This window comes from Panthera tigris, chromosome C2 (genome assembly GCF_018350195.1).
Source record: "Panthera tigris isolate Pti1 chromosome C2, P.tigris_Pti1_mat1.1, whole genome shotgun sequence".
NCBI classification, from domain to species: domain Eukaryota; kingdom Metazoa; phylum Chordata; class Mammalia; order Carnivora; family Felidae; genus Panthera; species Panthera tigris.
Genome location: NC_056668.1, coordinates 48,678,752 through 48,704,957, shown reverse-complemented (window position 1 = coordinate 48,704,957; position 26,206 = coordinate 48,678,752). Strand labels below are relative to the sequence as shown.

Below are 26,206 nucleotides of genomic sequence, written 5' to 3'. Positions count from 1 at the left end.
TTCCTGTATTGCTAATTTTAGCCATTCTGACAGGTGTGAGCTGGTATTTCATTGTGGTTTTGATTTGTATTTCCCTCATGATGAGCGATGGTAAGCATCTTTTCATGTGTTTGTTAGCCATCTGGATGTCTTCTTTGGAAAAATATCTACTCATGTCTTCTCTCCCTTTCTTCACTGGATTATTTGTTTTTTGGGTGTTAAGTTTGATAAGTTCTTTGTAGATTTTGGATACTAACCCTTTATCCGATATGTCATTTGCAAATTATCTTCTCCAATTCTGTAGGTTGCGTTTTAGTTTTGTTGAGTGTTTCTTTCATTGTGCAGAAGCTTTTTATCTTGATGAAGTCCCAATAGTCCATTTTTGCTTTTGTTTTCCTTGCCTCTGGCAACATGTCTAGTAAGAAGTTGCTATAACTGATGTCAAAGAGGTTGCTACCTGTGTTCTTCTCCAGGATTTTGATGGTTTCCTGTCTTACATTTAGGTCTTTCATCCATTTTGAATTTATTTATTATTATTAGTTTTAATGTTTGTTTATTTTTGAAAGAGAGAGAGAGAGAGACTGAGCAGGGGAGAGGCAGAGAGAGAGGGAGACAGAGGATTCAAAGTGGGCTTTGTGCTAATAGCAGAGAGCCTAATGAGGGGCTCAAACTCACAAACTGTGAAATCATGACCTGAGCTGAGGTTGGACACTGAACATGCTGAGCCATCCAGGCATCCTTGAATTTATTTTTGTGTGTGGTGTAAGAAAGTGGTTTAGTTTCATTCTGCATGTTGCTGTCCGGTTTTCCCAACAACGTTTGTTGGAGTCTGGCTTTTTTCCACTGGATATTCTTTTCTGCTTTGTCGAAGCATTATTTTTTTATCTTTTAAAAATTTATTTTAAATTGTGGAAAAAATAACAAAATTTATCATTTTAACCATTTTTTAAATGTTTATTTATTTATTTATTTTGAGAGAGAGGGAGAGAGAAAGACAGCATGAGTGGTGGAGGGGCAGAGAGAGAGAGGCAAAGAGAGAATCCCAAGCAGGCTCCATGCTGTCAGTGCAGAGCCTGATGTGAGGCTTACACTCATGAACCATGAGATCATGACCTGAGCCAAAATTAAGAGTTGGATGCTTAACCAACTGAGCCACCCTAGCGCCCCATTTTAACCACATTTCTATTCATTCATTCATTCATTCATTCATGAGAGCATGCAAGTGAGTAAGGGGCAGAGAGAGAGGGAGAGAGAGAGAATCCCACCAGGTGCAGAGAGAGAGTGCAGATCCTGGAGTGTGATTCAAGCTCATCTGATGCAGGGCTTGAGCTCATGAACTGTGAGCTCATGACCCCAGTTGAAGTCGGAGGCTTAACCAACTGAGCCACCCAGGCATCATATTTACAACAATTTTTGATGCCAGATGTGTGTGGGTTTCCCCCACCCATCAATCCTCTGTGACACCAACTGGGTATCCTAAAATTTAATTCAATTCTGACACTACTTGGAAATAGTGTCAGATCCCACAACTTAAGGGCGCAGTCACACAAGACTGCTCCCACAGCACTTCAAATGCCAGTCACAAGTCCAGCTGTCACTTTGCTTGTGATGAACTGGTTATAAATCTGAAGTTCCACAGCTTCACCCCCTCCCCACCACAGGCTCAATTAATTTATGCTAGAGCTGCTAAGAGAACTCAGGCAAACACTTATATTTATCAGTTTATTAAAGGATTTGACAACATAACACCACTGAAGAGCCAGATGAAGAGATACATAGGGCGAGGCCTGGGAGGGTTTCATAGACCAAATAATATAACAAAAGATGCTCCTATCACCCAGCAAATTACAAGGGTTTCAGAGTTCTAGGCCAGGAACTGGGGGCAGAAACCAATATATATATATTTTTTGTTCTGTCACAGTCATCAAGGGTCATCCATGTAGCATGTGTCAATTTCTTTTTTAAGACTGAATAATATTTCATTGTATATACCTCATTTTGTTTATCCATTCACTTATTGATGGGACACTTAAATTGCTTCTATCTTTTAGCTGTTGTGGACAATGCTGCTATAAACACAGTGTACAAATCTCTCAGGAGTAAACTGTGTTTTATTTTTATTTTTTTGATTTTTTAAAATAAGTTTGTTTATTTTGATAGAGACAGAGCACTAGTAGGGGAGGGGCAGAAAGAGAGAGAGAGAGAGAGAGAGAGAGAGAGAGAGAGAGAGAGAGAGAGAGAATCCCAAGCAGGCTCTGTGCTGCCAGCTCAGAGCCCAGCGTGTGGCGCTGGAACCCACAAAACCGCTCACATGGCCTGAGCTGAAACCAAGAGTTGGTTAACTGACCAAACCACCCAGGCACTCCAGGAAAACAGTGTTTTAAACTGACTACACATATAGTCATGTTTACATCCTTGTGAGATAGCTATTATTACGTCTATTTTCAGGTAAGGTAACTAATGAAGAGAAGATAAATAATTTATTTGTCTAGATTGATACTGTTTTGTATTAAATAATTTTAACTTTTGTGTCTAGTTAGATTAAATATAAACCCTGTTAATAAGATGTCTGACTCTTCCCTAAAAATTTCCATGCAGCAATTCATCGGGAGCAAGTTGTAATCCCTTTCAATTATTATAAATATGGTAACTTCAAAATCACAGGTCCTATTTAACTTGGCATATAATAATTTCTATTGTTTTTTTTAAACTCTTTGAAAAATTTTATAATTATATAAGCTTTAGGATCTCAAAATGTTGGTTTCCGGACTAAATTTACCTTGAGATTTTTAAATATCTTTCTTCTATTTTTTTGGTAGACTTATATTTCTACACTAGCAAAAGAGCCAGGTGGGTTTGTAGACTGCACTTGTTTTCCTCTGTGAATTACTATGAATTTGGCCATTCATCTTGAAGTTTTAAATAAAAACAAACTTAAATGCCTCTTAATTATCATATTGTTATACTTAGTATTAAATTCCATTTTTCCCCCACCAGTGGAAAAGAAGCCTAAGAAATAAGGTCCTCTCTCTAGACCATAAAAGTAGAAAAAGTGTTCGTGGGCGTCCTGTCACCTCTAAGACATCACCAGAAAGGTAAGATATATGTGTGTATGACATAGGATGGGCTTATATTGTGTATAAATAGTGTGACTGACCATGGTGATTCATTTAGCTTCTTTGGATCTCAGATACATAATTTTGAAATACAAGGACTGAATTCAATGTCCTCTAAGGTTCAAGTGTGAACTTTCTGTGATTCTAAGTCATCTTAACTCTTTTCTTTTTGTGCATTTGGAACATCTTGATAAACTTTAGCTGATAAAACAAGAGTTACGTATAGACTTGATTATAATGCTTGATTCATTATTTGTGGTCTGCAGTAAAAAAGATGCTGAATTTAGCACTTAGTGTTAGTAAATTATGTTAGAGTTAAATATTTGGGAGATTCAAATTGCAGTTATCAGAAGGAATTTAGAGCATTTCAGGATTGGATATTTGTAAATAATTAAAAAGTTGTTCTATAAAAGAGTGTTGAATTTTCTTTTATGGAATAGTGAATGAATAAAAAAAATGAGTGTAGCAAAGTAAAAGTTGTAATTATTGGGAGGTCACACAAATTAGAAGACTAATTGAAGTTCTTAAATTTATGTCAGAGCACTTTGTAAGGTACTTAGTCTTATTCTCCCTTTTCGAGTAAATTGTCTATAGGAAATGAAAAACATTGGTATTCCATATCCTTATCACTACTTAATTCCCTTCCTCCCTCCCTCCCTTCCTTCCTTCCTTCCTTCCTTCCTTCCTTCCTTCCTTCCTTCCTTCCTTCCAATGTCCTTGTGGGTGTAAACCTGTGTCTCATTGTGGTTTTGATATGCATTTCCTAATGACGTTTGTCTTTTTATGTGTTTGTTGGTGATTTTTATATCTTCTTTGGAGAAATGTCTACTTAGATTTTTGCCATTTTAAAGTTGTGTTGATATGTTTCTGTTGAGTTGTAAGACTTCTTTATATATTCTGTATACAAGTCTTTAACAGATATATGGTTTGCAAATATTTTCTCCCATGCAGCTTTTCACTTTTTTGATGTTGCCTTTTGAAGCACAGAGGTTGTTTTCATTTTGATGAAGTCCCATTTATCTATTTTTCTTTTGTCATGATGCTTTTTTGTTGTCATATCTAAACTATTGCCTAATCTCAGGTTAGAATGACTTATTCTTGAGTTTTCTTCTAAGAGTTTTAAGGTTCTAGTTATTATAGTTAGGTCTTTTATTCATTCAGAATTAATTTTTGGATATGATATGAAATAGGCATCCAAATTTATATTTTTGTTTGTGAATATGCAATTGTCCTAGCACCACTGGTTGAAGAGGTACCAATGTTTTGGGGTAACTTTGATGAAAATCAATTGCCTACAAATATAAGGGTTTATTTCTGGATTTGGAATTTTATTCCATTGATCTATATGTTTGTCCTTATGCCAGTACCACTGTGTCTTGATTACTATAACTTTGCATTAAGTTTTGAAATTAGAAAGTGAGAGTCTTCCAGCTTTATTGTGTTTTTCAAAATTGTTTCAGTTCTAGATTTGTTGCATTTTCAGTTGAATTTTGAATCAGGTTGTCAATTATAACAAAAAAGCCAATAAGGATTTTGAGAGAGGATGTGTTAAATCTGTAGACTAATTTGGGGAGTTTGGCCATCTTAATATTAAGTCTTCTGATTCATGAACATGAGATATCTTTCCATTTAGATCCTTTTTAATTTCTTTCTGCAGCTTTTGGTAATTTATTTTCTTCTTTTTGATGCTGTTGTGGAATTGTTTTCTTAATATTATTTTCAGACTGTTCATTGTTAGTGTATAGGAATTCACTTGATTTATGTATGTGGACATTATATGCTGTGATTTTGTTTAAGGCTTCCTAGTTCTAGAAGTTTTTAGTAGATTGCTTGGAGTTCTATACATAAAGAGAGTTTACTTCTTTATTTCCAACTGGATGCCTTTAGTTTTTTTTTCTTTGCTTAATGTTCTGGTTAGAACATCTAGTATGATGTAGAATAGAAGTGGTGAGAGTGGACATTTTTGTTTTGTTTCCACTCTCAGAGGGAAAGCATTCGGTATTTTACCATTACGTGTCATGTTAGGTTTTCATAGATGCTTTGCTATGGTTTGAATGTTTGTGTCCCCTCAAAATGTTTATGTTGAAATCCTAATGCCCAGTGTGATGGCATTTGGAGGTGGGGCCCTTGGGAGGTTAAGTCATGAAGGTGGAGCGCTCATGAATGGGATTACTGCCTTTATAAAAGAGACCTCACAGAGCTTCCTAGTTTCACCTTTTGAGGACACAGTGAGAAGTTAGCAGTTTGCAGTACAGAAGAGGGCCTTTACCAGAGCCTGAGCATGCTGTCTGGCACCCTGATCCTGGACTTCCCAGCCTCCAGAACATGGGAAATTAATGTCTGTTGTTTATAAGCCACCCATTTTATGGTATTTTGTTACAGTAACACAAATAGACTAAAGTATGCTCTTTTTCATGGAGGAAGTTCCTTTCCATTCCTAATTTGTTTGAAGCCTTTTTATCATGAATGTGTGTCAGGTTTTGTCAAATGCCTTTTTTGCATTCATATCATGTAATGTGTATCTTTTAATTAATGTGTTACATAAATTTATTTTTAGATCTTAAGCTAAATTTGCATTCTTGAGATAAATCCCACATGATCCTGATTTATGATCCCATTGATATGTTGCTGGATTTAGTTTGCTAGGATTTTTTTGAGGATATTTTCATTTGTATTAGGAAGAGAAATTGATCAGGAGCCGTGGCTTAGTTGGTTAAGTGTCCGACTCTTGATTTTTGCTCAGGTCATGATCTCATGATTTGTGAGGTTGAACCCTGCTTCAGGCTCTGTGCTGACAGTGAGGAGTCTGCCTGGGATTCTCTCTCTCCCTCTTTCTTTCTGCCCTTCCCCCACTCACATTCTCTCTTACTTTCAAAATAAATAAACTTAAAAAAGAAGAGAAATTCATCTGCTGTTTTCTTATGTTGTCTTGTCTGGGATTTGGAATCAGGCTAATACTGACCTTGTAGAATGAGTTGGCAAGTGTTTTCTCTTCCTTTGTTTTCTGGAAGAATTTTTGGAGAATTGATGTTAAGTTTCTTTAAATTTTTTTTGTTATGATTTTATTTTCTTTATTTTATTTTTTATTTTTTTACGATTTTATTATTAAAAAAAATTTTTTTTAATGTTTATTTTTTTTTGAGAGAGACAGAGACAGAATGCGAGTGGGTTAGGGGCAGAGAGAGAGGGAGACAGAAGCAGAAGCAGGCTCCAGGCTCTGAGCTATCAGCACAGAGCTGATGTGGGGCTCGAACTCACAAACCGGGAGATCATGACCTGAGCCGAAGTCGGATGCTCAACCGACTGAGCCACCCAGGCGCCCCACGATTTTATTTTTAAGTAATCTCTACACCTAACATGAGGCTTGAGTTCATGATGGTCAGAGTTGCTTGCTCTACCAACTGAGCCAGCCAGGCACCCAGGTTATCTTTTTTTTTTTTTAAATGTTTATTTATTTTTGAGAGAGAGAGAGAGAGAGAGAGAGAGAAAGAGAACAAGTGGGGGAGGGGCAGAGAGAGAGAGAGGGAGACACAACATCTGAAGCAGGCTCTAGGCTCTGAGCTGTCAGCACAGAGCCTGTCGAGGGGCTGAAACCTATGAACCATGAGATCATGACCTGAGCCGAAGTCGGACGCTTAACTGACCCAGCCACCCAGGCACCCCAACCCCCCACAATTTTTCTTTAAATGTTTAATGAAAGGCACCAGTAGGCCATCTAGACATTGGCATTTTGCATGTGTATGTGTGTGTGCCTGAGGATATCACGTTACAAGTTTAAATTTTTATTTGTTATAGCTCTATTCAGATTTTCTGGTTTTTTATGAGTCAGGTTTTTTTTTTTTTTTTTCAGTTTTAATTTAAGAAATTTCTACACTCAGTGTGGTGCTCAAACTCACAACCCCGACTACAAGAATTGCATGCTCCACTGAGTGAGTCAGCCTGATAGCCATGTATGAGTCAGTTTTGGTACCTTGTGCCTTTCTAGGAATTTGTGCATTGTGTAAGTTATCTAATTTGTTGGCATACATTTGTTCAAAATACTCTCTTACAGTCTTTTTAATTTCTGTAATATTGTTAGTGATCTCTTTTTCTTATTTACAAATTTGCATCTTTTTTTCCTCTCTTTTTCTGCTCAGTCTCCCTAAAGATTTGTTAATTTTGTTGATCTTTTCAAAGAACCAACTTTTGATTTCATCAATTTTGTCTCTTGGTTTTCTGTATTCGTTTTCATTTATTTCCACTATAATCTTATTTTCTTTGTTTTTGTTTTGGAAATAGTGCTGCTTTTTCTAAATCTTAAGGTGTCTGGTAAGGTTATTGATTTGAGATCTTTCTTCTTTTCTAACATAGCAATTTTACAATTTTAAAATTTCCTTGAGCACTGCATTAGCTGCATCTCATAAATTTTGGTGTGTTGTGATGTTCTATTCATTAATCTCAAAAGTATTTTCTAAATTCTGGTATGACTTTTTTGACTCATTTGTTGTGAAAATGTGTATTATTTAATTTCTGCATTTTTGAAAACTTGCAAGATCTTTTTGAGATATAATTGACATAACATTATATTAGTTCAGGTGTACAATGTAGTGATTCATTATTTATATATATTGAGAAATGATCACTATAGTAAGTCTAGTTAACGTCTATCACCATGCATAGTTATACATCCTTTTCCTTGTGATGAGAACCGTTAAGATTTACTTTCTTAGCCATTTTCAAATACATGATACAGTTTTATTAACTACAGTCACCATGCTTTATATTACATTCTCATGACTTACTTACCTGTTGTTAATATTTAATTGAATTCCATTGTGGTCTGAGAACATTCTATATGATTTCCTTTAAAAAAATTTTTTTTAACTTTATTTATTTGTCTTGAGAGAGAGAGAGAAAGAGAGAGCACAAGTGGGGAAGTGACAGAGAGAAGGAGAGACAGGACCCCAAGCAGGCTCTGGACCATCACTGCAGAGCCTGATGCGGGGCTCAAGTTCATGAACAGCAAGATGATGACCTGAGCCGAGATCAAGAGTCAGATACTTAACCGACTATGCCATCCAGGTGTCCCTGTATGGTTTTCTTTCTTATAAATTTACTGAGTTTCATTTTATGGTTTTGCATATGGTCTTGCTTGCAGAATGTTTTGTGTATTTGAGAAGAATGTGTATTCTGTTCCTATTTGGTAGAGTGTTCTATAGATGTCTGTTAGATTGAATTGGATGATACTATTATTCAAGCTCCGTTTATCCTTGCACATTTTCAGTCTAGTATATCTATCCGTTATCAAGACTGGTGTTTTGAAGTACCTACATATTATTGTTGAAATGTTCATTTCTCCCTTATGTTTTGTCAGTTTCTGCTTAATGTATTTTGTGGTCCTGTTGTTAAGTATATGTGTATTTGTAATTGGTATATCTTTCTGATAAATTAACCCTTTTATCAATGAAATGTCCCTCATTGTCTATTTTTGTTTGTTTTAAAGTCTATTGGATCTGATGTTCATATAACTACTCCATTTGTCTTAAGGTTGCTGTTTGCATGGTACACCTTTTTCCATCCTTTTACTTTGAACCTATTTATTTCTTGGAATCCAAATTGTCTCTAGTTGAGAGCCTTTAGTTGGATCTTGCTCTAGTGGTTTTGGGCTGCTATAGTAAAACACCATAGACTGGGTGGCATATAAACAACAAATAATTATTTTTTATAATTCTAGTGGCTGGGAAGCCCATTATCATGGCACCAGAAGGTTCGTTGTCTATGAGAGCTTCTTGGTTCGTATAGATGGCATCTTTTCATTGTGTCCTGAAGGGGTGGATGGGGCCTCTCTTAAGACTCCTTTATAAGCATACTAATACCATTTATGAGGGTTCCACTGTCGTGATCTATTCACTTCCCAAAGGCCCCACTCCTAATACCATCATTTTGGGGGTTTAGGATTTTAACGTATGAATTTTTAAGGGAAGCAAACATTCAGAACATAGCAGATGTGGATTTCTCATCTCTTCTGGAAATCTCTGTCTTTGGACTAGATTGTTTACTCCACTCACATTTCATGTGAAAGTGTCAGTAGGGCCATGCTTCCTCTGAAGGCATTAGGGAAGGATTTATTCCATGTCTCTCTCTTCTCTTTGGGCATTTCTTGTACTTTGGATGCATTACTGCTGTCTTATCTGTTTACATGATCTCTAGGTGTGTCCTCACATTGTCATATGTGTATTTCTGTTTCTATGTTCAATTTGCAGTTTTTAGAAAGACACCAGTCATAATTTATTACGGCCTTATTGCCATCATTTTAATTTGATTTCTGTGAAGACAGTATTTCCAAATAAGTTAACATTCTGAGATACTGGGGTTAAGAGTTTAGAATGTCTTTTGGAGGGGGGCACAATTCAAACCCAGACAGACACCTTGAACAAAGGAGAGGAACTGAGCTTCTTTTGGCAGCAGTAATTTCTTTTTTTTAGGAAATGAATTGGCAGCCTATCAGTTTCCTTTTTCTCATTCTTTATTGCTTCTTAAAAATTCAGTCCTTCTTCAGTGACCTGCAATTAAAATGAATATTTGTTTTTTTGTATTACCTTTGTGTTTGTGTGTTGCTTCTAATTATAGAACTATTCAGGTTTTCTATTCTTTTTTTTTAAATCAACTTTATTGGTGAATCATTTACTTAGAGGAATATGTGTCAATTATAAGTTTTTATAATTTTTGTCAGATATATTGCTTTTTTATTATAAAATTTACACAACATAAAATTTACTGTCTTAAAAAATTTTTTTTTAAATGTGTATTTATTTTTGAGAGAGACAGACAGAGTACAAGATGGGGAGGGCCAGAGAGAGAGGGAGACACAGAATCCGAAGCAGGCTCCAGGCTCTGAGTTGTCAGCACAGAGCCCGACATGGGGATCACACCCACGAACCACGAGATCATGACCTGAGCCGAAGTCAAATGCTTGACCAACTGAGCCATCTAGGTGCCCCATAAAATTTACCATCTTAACCATTTTTAAATACATAGTTCAGTAGTTTTAAATCCATTTCTAATGTTGTACTAACATCATCACCAACCATCTCTACACTTTTCATCTTGTACTACTTACACTATATACCCATTAAACAGTGACTCCCAGTTTCTCCCTTATAGCCCCAAGCAACCACCCATTCTACTTTCCATGAATTTGACTACTTTAAGTACTTCATGTAAGTGGAATCATTCATTATTTATCTTTTTGTGGTGGGCTTATTTTACTTAGCATATTGTCACCAAGTTCATTCATGTTGCAACATGTCAGAATTTACTTCCTTTTTAGGCTAAATAATATTCCATTGTGTACTTATGTTATACACATGCTGTTTTGCTTAGCCATTCATCTGTCAATGGACACTTGCATTGCTTCCCCATTTTTGCTATTGTGAATAATGCTGATATGAACATGGCTATACGAATATGTTTTCGAAACCTTGCTTTCATTTCTTTGAATTTGGGGTATATATCCCCAAGTGAAATTTCTGGACCATATGGTAAATCTGTTTTTGATTTTTGAGGATCACCATACTCTTTTCCATAGCAGCTGCATCATCTTACATTGCCAGTAGTAATGTGCTACTTTCTCTGCATCTTCATCAACACTTACTTTCATTTAATTCATAATAGCCATTCTATGTGAAGTCATAGGTGATTGTGTTTTTGATTTGTGTTTCCCTAGTAATTAGTGATGTTGAACATCTTTCCATGTGCTTATGGCTATTTGTATATCGTTGGAGAAATGTTTATTCAAGTTCTTTGCCCACTTTTAAAAGTCAAGTTTTTTTGTTGTTGAGTTTTAAGGGGTTGTCTATATATTCAGAATATCAATCCCTTATCAGATTCATGACTTGCAAATATTTTATCCCATTTTTTGGGTTGCCTTTTTGCTCTCTTGACGGTGTCTTTAGATGCTATAAAAATTAAATACTTTATAAAGTACATTTCGTTTGTTTTGTTGTTGTTGCCTGTGTTTTCAGTGTTATATCCAAGAAATCAGTGCCAAATCCAATGTCATGGCCATGAAGCTTTTCCCCTATGTTTTCTTATATGCATTTTATAATTTTAGCTCTTACATTTAGTTCTTTGATCCATTTTGAGTTAATGTTTGTCTATGGAGTTGAGTAGAGGTCCAACTTCATTCTTTGGCATGTGGATATCCAGTTTTTCTAGGACCATTTGTCCAAAAGTCTCTTCTTTCCCAATTGACTAGTCTTGGCACTGTTGCTAAAAAACATTTTCTATGTATATGAGAGTTTATTTCTGGGTTCCTTATTCCATTTTCTTGATCTGTGTGTTTGTCCTTATGCCAATACCACACGTTTTCATTACTGTAACTTTGTAGTAGGCTTTTTTTAGTGTTTATTTTTGAGAAAAAGAGAGAACGAGCACACATGTGTGAGCAGGTGAGGGGCAGAGAGAGAGAGAGAGAGATTGAGAGACTCCCAAGGAGGGTTTCATGCTGTTAGTGTGGAAACTGACATGGGCCTTGATCTCTCACAAACTGTAAGATCATGTCATGACCTGAGCCAAAATCAAGAGTCAGATGCTTAACTGACTTAACATCCAGGTATCCCTGTAGTAAGTTTTGAAATAATGAAGTGTGAGTCCTCCAGTTTTGTTACTCTTTTTCAAGATTGTTTTGGCTATTGGAAGTCCCTTATATGAGTTTTGAGATAAGATTTTTTATTTCTGCAAAAAACATCATGACTTTAATATAGTTGCATTGAACTGATAGATTGCCTTGAGTAGTATTGACATTTTAACATTTAGCCTTCTAATCCCTGCAAATGGGGTGTGATTACATTTATTCATGTATTTTGTTTCCTCTAGCCATGTTTTGTAGTTTTAATTTTATGATTTTTTTGCCTCTTTGATTAAGTTAGTTCCTAAGCATTTTCTTCTTTTTAGTGCTATTATAAGTGGAATTGTTTTCATGATTTCCTATTCAGATTTTTCATTGTTAAATGTATAGGTATGCAGGTGATTTTTAAATTTTTTTTTTAACATTTATTTATTTTTGAGAGACAGAGACAGAGTATGAGCAGGGGAGGGGCAGAGAGAGAGGGAGACACAGAATTCGAAGTAGGCTGCAGGCTCTGAGCTGTCAGCACAGAGCCTGTCGCGGGACCCGAACTCACAAACCGCGAGATCATGACCTGAGCCGAAGTCAGACGCTTAACCAACTTGAGCCACCCAGGCACCCACGTTATGTAGGTGATTTTTGTGTTGAGTTTATATCCTATCACTTTGTTGTATTCATTTTTGAAACAGTCTTTTTGTGGAATCTTTAGGGTTTTCTACGTATAAGATGATACCATTTGTGAACAGAGATCATTTTACTTATTCCTTTTCAATTTTGATGCCTTTTTTTTCTTTATATTTTGTCTAATTGGCTATGTAGTATGTTGAATAGAAATGGCAAAAATGAACATCCTTTTCTTGTTCCTCATCTTACAGGAAAAGAGTCTTTCACCAATAAGTATGATGTTTGCTTGGGTTTTGCATATATGGCTTTTATTATGTTGAAGCAGTTTCCTTCCATTCCTGGTTGTGTGCTTTTGTCATGAAAGATGTTGAACTTTGCCGCTTTTTTTTTTTTTTTTTGCATCAATTGGGATGATCATATTTTTTTTTCTATTCATTCTGTTACTCTCGTCTTTTTAGTGACCAATTTTTGTAGGTTGAACCATTCTTGCATTACAGGAATAAATCCCACTTGGTCATGGTGTATAGTGTTTTTAATTTGCTGCCAAATTTGGTTTGTTAATATTTTGTTGAGGATTTTTTGAAACAATGTTCATAAAAATAATGGTCTTTAGTCTTCTTTCCTTGTGGTGTCTTTGTCTGGCTTCAGTAGCAGGGTAATGTTGGCTACATAAAATAAGTTGGAAATTATTATTATTTAAAAAAATTTTTTTTGATGTTTGTTTATTTTTGAGACAATGCGAGAGACAGAGTGCAAGCAGTGGAGGGGCAGATAGAGGGAGACACAGAATCTGAAGCAGGCTCCAGGTTCTGAGCTGTCAGCCCAGAGCCCGACACGGGGCTCGAACCCACGAACCGTGAGATCATGACCTGAGCCTAAGTCAGACGCTTAACCAACTGAGCCACTCAGGTGCCCCTAAGTTGGAAATTATTTTCACTTCCATTTTTGGGACGAGTTTGAGAATGATTGCTGTTCTTCATAAAATTTTGAAATTCACCAATGAAAGCATCAAGGCCAGGGCTTTCTTTCCTGGGAGTTTTGATTACTGATTCATTCTTCTTACTAATTTTAGGTCAAGTCAAATTTTCTGTTTCTTTGTGATTCTATCTAGGTTTTTTGTTTTTAGGAATTTGTCCATTTTATCTATATTATCTAATTTGTTGAGATACAGTTCATAGTACTCATTTGTAATCCTTTTTATTTTTGTGGAATCATTAGTAATGTCCCCACTTTCATTTCTGATTTTAGTTATTTGCATCTTCTCTCTTTTTCTTAGCTCATCTAGCTCAGGTTTGCCATATTTGTGAACAAACTTTTAGTTTCATTAATTTTTTCTATTGTTTTTCTTCCCCCCACCTTTTTTTTTTGATGGTGCCCTGCCCAACGTGGAGCTTGAACTCAGACCCCTGAGATCAAGAGTCAGATGCTCTACCCACTGAGCCAGCCAGGCACCCCATTCTCTTATTTTTCTTTTCTGTATGTCATTTGCTCTGTTCTTTATTATTTCTTTTTTTCTTTTAGCTTTGAATGTAGTTTTTTTTCTTCTGGTTCTTCAAATTATAAAGTTGTTGATTTGAGGTCTTTATGTTTGTAATGTGAGCATTTATAGCGAAAAATGCTTCTTGGTACTAGTGTTCTTGTTGTGTTTTGCTAATTTTTGTATAAATTTTGTATGTAGGCACCCTATTTCCTTATAGTTTTATCTCTATCTTTTTCAGTTTTTGATTTCAAAAAATTAAATCTTTTATATTTTTGAATTTGTTTTTGTTTCTGTTTTCATTCATCTCTTAAGTATTTCCTAATTTGTGATTTCTTCTTTGAACCATTGGTTATTAAAAAGTATGTTGTTTAATTTCCACAAATTTGTGAGTTTTCTAGTTTTCCTTGTGTTAATGAGTTCTAACTTCATTCCATTGTGGTCAGAGAAGATGCTTTGTGTGATATCTTTCTAAATCTATCGAGACTTAATTTGTTCCCCAGAATATGGTCTGTCTTGAAGAATGTCTTATGTGCACTTAAGAAAAATATGTATTCTCTTGTTGGGTGGATTGTTTCACGTATATCAGTTAGATCTAGTAGGTTTATTGTGTCTTTTAAGCCCTCTAATTTCTTTTTTTCTGTCAGATTGTTCTATCCCTTATTGAGAGTGGGGCATTGAAGTCTCCCAACTATTATTGTAGAACTGTCTATTTTCATTTTCTATTAATTTATTCTTTATATATATATTGTTTTTGGCGATTTGTTAAAGTTTATTTTTGTGTTTGAGAGAGAGCAAGAGAGCACGAGCATGCTAGTGGGAGAGGAGCAGAGAGAGAGAGAGAGAGAGAGAGAGAGAGAGAGAGAATATCCCAAGCAGGCTTCGTGCTGTCAGCTCACTCTCATGAACTGTGAGATCATGACCTGAGCTGAAATCAAGAGTCGAATGCTTAACTCACTAAGCCAATCAGGTGCCCCAATTAATGCTTTATATATTTTGATAGTTTGTTATTAGGTATGTAGATGTTTATAATAGTTAGATCTTCTAGCTCTGTTATACCTTGTATTAATATATAATTACATCTTTGTGTCTTGTAGTCTTTTTTTGATTTTGTATTTTGTCTGGTATCAGTATAACCTTGCTCTCTTTTGGTAGTATTTGCATGGAATATGTTTTTCCATACTTTGACTTTTAACCTGTCTTTGGATCTAATGTGAGTCTGGTGTAGACAGCATATAATTGGATCTTTTTTTTAGTCATTCTGTCACTCTTTGTATTGGAGAGTTTAATCAATTTACATTTAAAGTAAGTAGTGATGAGGAGTGACTTATTTCTGTCATTTTTCTGTTAATTTTACATGTCTTACAGCTTTTCTTTCGTCCCAACTTTCTGCATTATTCTTTTTTGCTTTGTGGATTTTTTTTTTCATAGTGAAATGCTTAACTTCCCTTCTCATTTCCTCTTATGTAGCTATTTTCTTTGTGGTTATCACGTGGGATTATGTTTAACATTATAAAGTTGTGGTACTCTAACTTGAATCTCTACTTACTTATCTTGAATAACACGTAAAAATTCTATTTCCTTATAGTTTTTAAAACAATTTTTATTTAAGTTTATTTATTTTGAGAGAGAGAGCAAGTGGGGTAGGGGCAGAGAGATTGAGAGGGGACAGAGAATTCCAAGCAGGCTACACACTGTCAGCATAGACCCTGATGGTTTTCTTTATATTATGTAGAAAACAAAATTTGCAGTTATAAACCAAAGTTGAAGTAATACTAGCTTTTAGACTAATTTTTTTTAAAATAAAATATTAGTCTGTCAAATCATGTGGAAAACAAAAAACGGAGTTTCAAACCAAAGTTACACCATTGCTCATATATTTACTTTTTATTTTTATTTTTTTTGAGAGAGGGAAAGTGCAAGTGGGGGAGGGGCATGGGGGGAGAGAGAGTAGAAGAGAGAGAACCTTAAGTAGGCTCCACACCCAGCATGGAGTCTGACATGTGGCTGGATATCACCACCATGAGATCATGACTTGAGCTGAAATCAAGAGTTGGATACTTAACCAAATGAGCCACCTAGGTGCCCCTCATGTATTTACTTATATTGAGATCTTTATTTCCTCATATGGTACTGAGTTAACTGTGTGGTGTTTTTTTTTTTCCCCTTGCAGCATTCTCTTGAGCATTTGGTGCAGGGCAGGTCTTACAGTTGCAAACTGTCAGTTTTCATTTGTCCAGGCATGTCTTAATTTCTCTCTACTCTTGAAGTACAGTTTTGCTAAATATAGGATTTTTGGTTCATGGGTTTTTTTCTTTCAGAACTTCAAATATATCAAGCCATAGCCTTCTATCCTCCAAAATTTCTGATGAGAAATCTTACTATCTTGTTGAACATTTTTGTATGTGACAAATCACTTTTCTTTTGCTGCTTTCAAGTGTGTCTTTCAAGAATTTGATTATAATGTGTCTCAGAGTGATTAAAAAAAAGACACTAAAAGTAAATTAGAAATAGAAACAATAAATAATACAAATTTTATTTATTTGTAAATAAAACCTTCATTGAATTATTTTAATTTGAATATGCTCTTTGACTTTTTTGTGTGTCCCTCACTAATAAAGTGCCAGGCACAGATGTTCTCAGCCATGCCATGATGTAGATATTGTTTATACAAGGGAAAGTGATATAACCTCTAAGGCAGTTGCTTATCTGTGAAATTAGGAAAAAGTCATCAAGTTTGCTAATTCTTTCTTCTGCCTGCTCAAATCTGCTTTCGAATACCTCTAGTGAATATTTCATTTTAATTACTGTACTTTCAGCTCCAGAATTTTTTTGGCTTACTTTTTGGTGTTCAGCCTCTTTGTTGGTATTTCTATTTTGTTCACAAATTGCTCTCTTGACTTTTCTCAGATCTTATTACATTCTTTGATCATCCTTAAGACAATTGTTTTAAAATAATTTGTCTAGTAGATCTGATATCAGGTCTTATTCAGGGACAGTTTGATTTACATTTTTTTTCCTATGAATGGGCCATACTTTCCTCTTTCTTTGTCATATTATGATTTTTTGTTGTTGAAAATTGGACATTTGAATCTAAAAATGTGATAATTTTGAAAATCAGATTCTGTCTCTTTCCCAGGGTTTGCTGTTATTATTTTTTATTTTATTTAATTCATTTATTTATTTTTTATTGTTGTAGGCTGTCTCTTTGTCAAAGTTCATTATATCTATAAACTTATGGTCTTTTCAGGTTTTGTTTGAGCCTGTGCCTTTCCCTATGTATACGTGGTAACTTTCTAATTTCATCCTTTTATGCATTCACTTTTGAATGTTTTAGTGTTTAATGTATGGCTCCTAAATGGGGAAAAAGGGAAAAATTAAGAGATGAAAAATGGGCATTAGCTTTTTAAATCCCCTGGAAGTCACTTCTAGAAAGGGTGAGGCTTGCAGAGATGGAGGGAGGTGCAACCACAATGATTGCTTGCCTCTTTTTCTGCACCTCTGACATAAGCAGTAATCAGTGATCAGAGAACAGATCCCTGATATTTAAAGGATAAGATCGTTTTTTTCTCCTTTGGTTCCTACAATGCTGTGAGTGTAAGCTGTTCCTCTAACATATGTTCAGCTGTTGCTGAGGGTCTGGGGGCTTGGGGTGGGTAGCTTCTGTGCTAAGAACTGAAATTGACCAAAATCAATGACATTTTACTGCCTAAGCCTTTTCCTGAAGTTGTAAGCCTTCAATAATCTCCAGATTTCTAAAAACAGTTATATCAGACAGATTTTGCTAGTGCAGTTCTGTGGGTTGGGAGATCGATTCTTGGTGAGTCCTACTCCACCATCTTCCCAGAATCCCCTTTGTATTGCTTTCTAAGAAAGGAGTATTCTTTTGAATATTTATTGAAATGTGTGGTGTGCTTACATTAAATTTCAACAATTTGTGTTTATTTCTTTGTTCTCTTTCCCAAAATCCATCTTTTTCCTACCATCAATAAAAAGTTAGAAGTAAAATTTGCCAACCAGGGAAACAGTATAATAAAAGGGAGGAGTCAGAAAAAAACAACACAAGACTTAATTGAATTTAGAGACAAAATAAGAAGACAATAACTGTGAAGGAGAACAGGAGTAAAGGAAGAGTGAAAGGTTGGAGCATTTTTTTCCTACATGTTGTCTTATCTTTCTTAAACATTGATATTTCTTTAAAAAATTCTTACTGTTTTTCCTTTGCCTGTTATGTAAGGAAAGTGGGATGGGAAATTGAAGACATAACCAAATAGCAAAGGAATCTAACTCCATCCTGTTAAATATAGTGTTTGAATATGTAGATATATCTTTGTTTTCTTTCCTATTCCTATAGGTCATTCCTATTTCTGTGCCTTTACTTAGGGTCCAGATAACCATCACTACAATATTTTTCAGGATTTTTTGTAAACCTTGTAGATCATCAGCTGCTTAAAGTTTTCTGGATGGTGGAGGTAGGTACAAAAAACCCCCAGAAGAGCAAAGGCAAAAAGCAAGGAGAAAATTGGAGACCTTCTATCATGTTTGTTTTTTTCTTTTATGGAGTGATATCACATTCATGAAGAATAGATAGGTAACTATAAAAACTGACATTTAGAGAATAAGAAAAAGCTCTTGGAAATTACAAAATAATCGTAGCAATAAAGAAAGTCCTATAGAAGATGTAGCTAAAATTTCCCCTAGTACATAGAATAAATATACTAGAACAGAAAAGAAGAGACTCAAACCGGGTAGTACAACATCTAAATAATAGGAATATCACATAGTTTAGAGAAAATGCAGGGAAAAATTTATCAAGAAAATACTAAAGGACATCTCCAACATTTGAAAAATAAGTTTCCAGATTGAAAAGCCTTAATGAATATTAGCACTGTGTCAGAGGGGTAAAAAAAGGGAGAAAGAGAAACCTTCACTAAGGCATATTATGATATATCAGAGTACCAGAGGTAAGGTAGAAGAGATCTTAACAGCTTTCAGAGGCAAAAAACCCGCAAAAAACAAAACAAAAAACTTGTCACCTATGAGGATCAAGAATCATAATGGCATTGATATTCTTAGCTGCTCTGGAAGGTAGAAAATTATGAATCTGTATCTTCAAAATTCAAAGAGAACATTATTTCTAGCTTGTTGTTCTATACCTAACTCATCAAGTGTAAGAGTAGATTCAATATGTTTTTAGACATAGAGGTTCTCAAAACAATCATCTGCCATGTATACTTTCTTAGGAAGCTCCTTTACGATATGCTTCACTAAAATGAGCATGTAACAGGGCACACTTTTTTTTGTAGAAGGCCAGGTAGTAAATAATTCAGGCTTTTTGGTCCACAATGTCCCATATTCTTCTCCTCCTGGAGATGATAGGCTACCTGATGTTTTGGCTTTATTGAGAGGAATTCTGTATATGTTGTTAATCAGTGAAACATAAGTGATATTACATGGGGAAAAAAAAGTAAATTGTATAAAAATTTAGGTAATTAACTCCTAGAAAAACTAAACACTGTATAAGAAAGGAAATGTAACTGTAGTGAATATATGGATTAGCTTTGAAGAACATGTAAGGATTAACAACTGCAGATTTAAATATAATTTGTGATATAAGGATATTGGGAATTTATTGGATGGAAGGGGAAATGTTGGAACAAAGATTGCAAAATGCTCATATTCTATCAGTGGATATTGTTTAAAAGAAAAAAAGATCAGTGCCAGTAATTAGTAGGAAAAATAGTAGAACAGTTTCATTGGGGAGTAGAGAAGGATGGGGCAGTGGATTGTTTCAACATGAATTCTGTAATAAGAATTTGTCATTCATACAAAGGAAATCAAATCATCAGTTATGTCAGAAAATTCTGTTTAGGGGACTTAGTGAAGACATTACAGGCTAATTGAAATCTGAGAGGTATTTCCTCAGTGGTAGTTCTGGGATTACCTAATACTTTCTTATATTTAAGTTATATAACGTTATATATGTAGCACCTTTTTGGGGAAAGAGAAAATAATAGTTACTTGTATAAGTAAAGCAGAATCTGGATTATAAGGCAGTAAAAGTCAGACTTGAATGATTTTCTTTTACTTGTAATATTCAGAGAAAGCATATAATTTTATAATTAAGATGTACAAATACATTTTTTTTCCTGCACAGGTAGTACTGTGGTACCATGTGAAAGATAAGAGAACTTTCTCTGAAAAATAAAGTGATCTGCAGTTGAAAAATAAAGGAATATTTGCAAGAGGAGGAAAGGGACTATTGTAATAGGGAGAATACTCTGACCGTAAGATCTTTAAGTGTCTCAAAAGTTAGCCAGAAAAAGGCTTTTCTCTTTTAGGGAGAAGTAAACAAGACTTGGAATACCTGGGTTTGGGGAAGCAGAACGAGAAACCAAATGAGATAGCACCATAGATCAGAAAATGTTTTAACTTGAGGTCAGTCTATTCTAGGCAAGGGTTGTATCCTGGCTCAGGCTGAGAGTAGGTCAAAGTTCATATACCTGGGCAAAGGTGACAAACGTAACTAGAGTTTGGTTAATAAGAAATTTGTTCCTATAGGTCAGTGGAGACACACAATTCAGTTAATCATGTGTGACGTTTCGGGGAAGAAAAAATTCTTCTAGCAATTTAGGTTCAGTGACTGGGTCTGCATATAAACTGAGAAAAGACAGATTAACAGGAGGGAAACAATGCTGTTTTTGTTTTTTCACTCCACGTGTAAGTGAAATCATATAGCATCTGTCTGTCTTTGACTTTTCCACTTCGTATATAATACACTCTAGGTTCATCCATACTGTCGCACATAGCAAGATCTCATTCTTTTGTATGACTGAGTAATATTCTATTGCGTGTATATACCACATCATCTTTATCCATTCATCTATCAGTGGACATGTGGGTTGCCATCATATCTTGGCTATTATAAATAATGCTGCAATAAACATAGGGGTGTATCTTTACAAATTGGTGTTTGCATTTTTGTGGGGAAATACCCAGTGGTGGAATTACTGGATCATATGGTAACTCTATTTTTAGTTTTTTTGAGAAACCTTCATACTATTTTCCACAGTGGTTGCACTAATTTCCGTTCCTACCAACGATGCATGAGGGTACCCTTTTGTCTACATATTCACCAAGTTGTTATTTCTTGTCTTTCTTCAGTCTAGCTATTCTGACTAGTGTGAGGTGCTATCTCATTGTGGTTTTGACTTGCATTTCCCTGATGATTAGTGATGTTGAGTATCTCTTCATGTGTCTGTTTGCCATTTGTGTGGCTTCTTAGGAAAAAGGTCTATTTTGGTCTTCTCACTTTTTTTTAAGGTTTTCTTTTCTTTTTCTTTTCTTTTCTTTTTTTTTTTTTTTTGAGAGGGTGAAAACAGGGGACAGGCAGAGAGAGAGGGGGAAGAGAGGATCCAGAGTGGGCTCTGAGATGACAGTAGTGAGCCCGAAGCAGGGGTCAAACTCATGAACCTTGAGATCATGACCTGAACCAAAGTTGGATGCTCAACTGAATGAACCACCCAGGCACCCCTGCCAATTTAAAACAAAATGTTTATTTATTTGTTTTTAAAAGAGAGCTCGTGTGTGAGTGGGGAAGGGGAGGTGAATGAGGGAGAGAAAGAATCCCAAGCAGGCTCCATGCTATCAGCACAGACCCCAATGCGGGGCTAGATCCCACGAACTGTGAGATCATGACCTGAGCCAAAATCAAGAATCGGTTGTTCAACCAACTGAGCAACCCAGGTGTCTCTGCTCATTTTTTAATTGAAAAAAAAAATTTTTTTTTTGGTGTTGAGTTGTATAACTTTCTTACATATTCTGGATATTAACTCCTTATCAGATCTATCATTTGCAAAGATCTTCTCCCATTCAGTACATTGCCTTTTTGTTTTGTTGATGGTTTCCTTTTTATTTTGGTGTAGTCCCAATAGCTTATTTTTGCTTTTGTTTTCCTTGCCTGAGAAGACATACCCATAAGTATGCTGCTAAGGCTGATATCCAAAGATTACTGCCTATATTTTCTTGCAAGAGATTTATGGTTTCAGGTTTCAACTGGGTGTGGTGCTATTCACTTTTGACACTCTACTGGGAGTTAGCATCAGATCCCACAATTTAAGGGCTCATTCCCATAAGACTGTACTCACTTCATATGTCAGCTGAAAGTCTCAAGTTGTTACTGGTATTTCTGACTGGTCGGCTATCAACTGGGCATTTCCATGACCCTCTCTTCAGTTTTGATGATTTGTTAGAACGGCTCACAAAGCTTAAGACAATGTTTTATTTACATTTATAGGTTTATTATAAAGGGTACAACCCAAGAACAGCCTAATAGAAGAGATCTATAGGGCACAGTATGGATTGGAGGTGTGGAGCTTTCATGACCTCTTTGGATGTGTCACCCTGTCTGCACCTTCACATGTTTACCAGAGAAAAAGACCAAATGTCTATTTCCCATTATATCCCAGTGCTAAACTAGAAAGCATCTTCCTTTCTTATGTTGTCTCTTTCTCAACTTATTATGGTGTTTTTTATTTGTATCTATATGTTGTTCTAAGTAAAGTAAAAATTTTAAATTATTAGAATTAATTTTATTGTTCACCTTTATGCTGTTCAATTCTTCTTTTTAAATGAAGCGTTGAGCATTGAGCCTGTATGTACAGTTACTGAAATTATATGACTTATATTTCACAGTTTATATATATACATATTTTGTTCTTACCAGAACAATAGAAATGCTGCACAAACCTAATTTAGCTTTTATTTTATTGTATTTAAAAATTTATTTATTTATTTATTTACTTTTTAATTTACTTCCAAGTTAGTTAGCATATAGTACAACAAATGATTTCAGGAGTAGATTCCAGTGATTCATCCCCTATGTATAACACCCAGTGCTCATCCCAACAACTGTCTTCCTTAATGCCCCTTACCATTTAGCCAATCCCCCCACCCACAACCCTTCCAGCAACCCTCAGTTTGTTCTCTTAAGAGAACCTCTTAAGGTTCATAAGACCCTCAGTCTCTTATGTTTTGCCCCCCTCCCTGTTTTTATATTATTTTTGCTTCCTTTCCCTTATGTTCATCTGTTTTGTATTTTAAATTCCACGTGAGTGAAGTCATATAATATTTGTCTTTCTCTGACTAATTTTGCTTAGCACAATACCCTCTATTTCCATCCACATTGTTGCAGATGGCAAGATTTCATTCTTTTTGATTGCTGAGTAATACTCCATTGTATGTATGTACACACACACACACCCCCACATCTTCTTTATCCATTCATTCGTCAATGGACATTTAGGCTTTTTCCATACTTTGGCTATTGTCGATAGCACTGCTATAAACATTGGGGTGCATGTGCCCCTTCAAAACAGGACACCTGTATCCCTTGGATAAATACCTAGTAGTGCAGTTGCTGGGTCATTGGGTAGTTCTATTTTTAACTTTTTGCGGAGCCTCCATACTGTTTTCCAGAGTAGCTGCACCAGTTTGCATTCCCACCAAAAATGCAAAAGAAATCCTCTTTCTCCACATCCTCGCCATCATCTGTTGTTGCCTGAGTTGTTAATTCTAGCCATTTTGACATGTGTGAGGTGGTATCTCATTGTGGTTTTGGTTTGTATTTCCCTGATGATGAGTGATTTTGAGCATTTTTTCATGTGTTGGTTGGCCATCTGGATGTCTTCTTTGGAAAAGTGTCTATTCATGTCTTTTGCCCATTTCTTCACTGGATTATTTGGTTTTGGGGGGTTGAGTTTGTTTATAGATTTTGGATATTAGCCCTTTATCTGATACGTCGTTTGCAAATATCTTCTCCCATTCCGTTGGTTGCCTTTTTAATTTTGCTGATTGTTTCCTTTGCTGTGCAGAAGCATTTTATTTTGATGAGGTCCCAAAAGTTTATTTTTGCTTTTGATTCCCTTGCCTCTGGAGACACGTTTAGAAAGAAGTTGGTGCGGCTGAGGTCAAAGAGGTTTTTGCCTGCTTTCTCCTTGAGGATTTTGATGGCTTCCTGTCTTACATTTAGGTCTTTCATCCATTTTGAGTTTCTTTTTTGTGTATGGTGTAAGAAAGTGGTCCAGGTTCATTTTTTTGCATGTTGCTATCTAGTTTTCCCAGCACCACTTGCTGAAGAGACTGTCTTTATTCCATTGGATATTCTTTCCTGCTTTGTCAAAGATTAGTTGGCCATACATATGTGGGTCCATTTCTGGGTTCTATTCTGTTCCATTGATCTGAGTGTCTGTTACTGTGCCAGTACCATACTGTCTTGATGATTACAGCTTTGTAATAAATACATCTTGAAGTCCTGAATTGTGATGTCTCCTGCTTTGGTTTTCTTTTTCAGGATTGCTTTGGCTATTCAGGGTCTTTTCTGGTTCCACACGAATTTTAGGATTGTTTGTTCTAGCTCTGTGAAGAATGCTCATGTTATTTTGATAGGTATTGCATTGAATATGTAGATTGCTTTGGGTAGTATTGACATTTTAACAATATTTGTTCTTCCAATCCATGAGGATGGAATGTTTTTTCATTTCTTTGTGTCATCTTCAGTTTCTTTCATAAGCTTTCTATAGTTTTCAGTGTATAGATTTTTCACCTCTTTGGTTAGATTTATTCCTAGGTATTTTATGGGTTTTGGTGCAGTTGTAAATGGGATGGGTTCCTTGATTTTGCTTTCTGTTGCTTCATTATTGGTGTATAGGAATGCAACCGATTTCTGTGCATTGATTTTTTATATCCTGTGACTTTGCTGTATTCATGGATCAGCTCTAGCAGTTTTTTGATAGAATCTTTTGGGTTTTCCATATAGAGTATCATGTTATCTGTGAAGAGTAAAAGTTTGACCTCCTCCTGGCTGATTTGGATGCCTTTTATTCCTTTTTGTTGTCTGATTGCTGAGGCTAAGACTTCCAACACTATGTTGAATAACAGTGGTGAGAGTGGACATCTCTGTTGTGTTCCTGACCTTAGGGGGAAAGCTTTCGGTTTTTCCCCACTGAGTAGGATATTAGCAGTGGGTCTTTCATATATGGCTTTTATGATCTTGAGGTATGATCCTTCTATCCCTACTTTCTTGAGGGTTTTTATCAAGAAAGGATGTGGTATTTTGTCAAATGTTTTCTCTGCATCTACTGAGAGGATCATATGGTTCTTGTCTTTTCTTTTATTGATGTGATGTATCACATTGATTGTTTTGCGGATGTTGAACCAGCCCTGCACCCCAGGTAAAAATCCCACTTGGTCGTGGTGAATAATCCTTTTAATGTAATTGATGGATCTGGTTGGCTAGTATCTTCTTGAGGATTTTTGCACACATGTTCATCAGGGAAATTGGTATGTAGTTCTTCTTTTTAGTGGGGTCTTTGTCAGGTTTTGGAATCAAGGTTATATTGACTTCATAGAATGAGTTTGGAAGTTTTCCTTCCATTTCTATTTTTTGGAACAGCTTCAAGAGAATAGGTGCTAACTCTTTAAAAATTTTTAAGTGTGTATTCTTAGAGAGAGAGAGCACGAGCAGGGAGGGGGCAGAGAGAGAGAGGGAGACACAGAATCCAATGCAGGCTCCAGGCCCTCAGCTGTCAGCACAGAGCCCAATGTGGGGATTGAACCCACGAACCACGAGATCATGACTTGAGCTGAAGTCAGATGCTTAACTGACTGAGCTACCCAGGCACCCCAGTGTTAACTTTTCTTTAAATGTTTGGTAGCACATTTTCCAGGAGAACCTGGAAAGCTATCTGGCCCGAGACTCTTGTGTTTTGGGAGATTTTTGATTACTAATTCAATTTCTTGACTGGTTATGGATATGTTCAAATTTTCTATTTCTTGTTTCAGTTTTGGTAGTTTATGTGTTTCTAGGAATTTGTCCATTCTTCCAGTTTACCCAATTTATTGGCATATAATTGTTTATAATATTCTCTTATTATTGTTTATACTTCTGCTGTGTTGGTTGTGATCTCTCCTCTTTGATTCTTGATTTTGTTTATTTGGGTGCTTTCTTTTTTCTTTTTGATCAAACTGGCTAGGGGTTTAACAATTTTGTTAATTCTTTCAAAGACCCAGGTCCTGGTTTCATTGATCTGTTCCGTTCTTTTGATTTCAATAGCATTGATTTCTGGTCTAATCTTCATTATTCACTGTCTTCTGCTGGTTTGGGTTTTATTTGCTGTTCTTTTTTCCATCTCTTTAAGCTGTAAGGTTAGGTTGTGTATCTGAGACCTTTCCTCCTCCTTTAGGAAGGCTTGGATTGCTATATACTTACTTCATATGACTGCCTTTGCTGCGTGCCAGAGGTTTTGGGCTTTGGTGTTATCATTTTCATTGGCTTCCATGTACTTTTTAATCTTCTTGGTTAGCCCATTCATTCTTTAGTAAGATATTGTTTAGTCTTCAAGT

General features: G+C 35.6%; 1 protein-coding gene across 8 annotated transcripts in view; it reads left to right on the top strand.

The window, feature by feature from the left end:
* The window catches only part of SENP7 (SUMO specific peptidase 7), a 148,172-nt gene that overhangs the window by 31,737 nt on the left and 90,229 nt on the right, over positions 1-26,206 (top strand). For all 8 annotated transcript variants that reach the window (XM_042998688.1, XM_042998694.1, XM_042998693.1 and 5 more), the window contains one exon: positions 2,977-3,074. In XM_042998688.1, the coding sequence (XP_042854622.1) occupies positions 2,977-3,074 (98 nt within the window). The remainder of the gene's footprint in view (positions 1-2,976; positions 3,075-26,206) is intronic.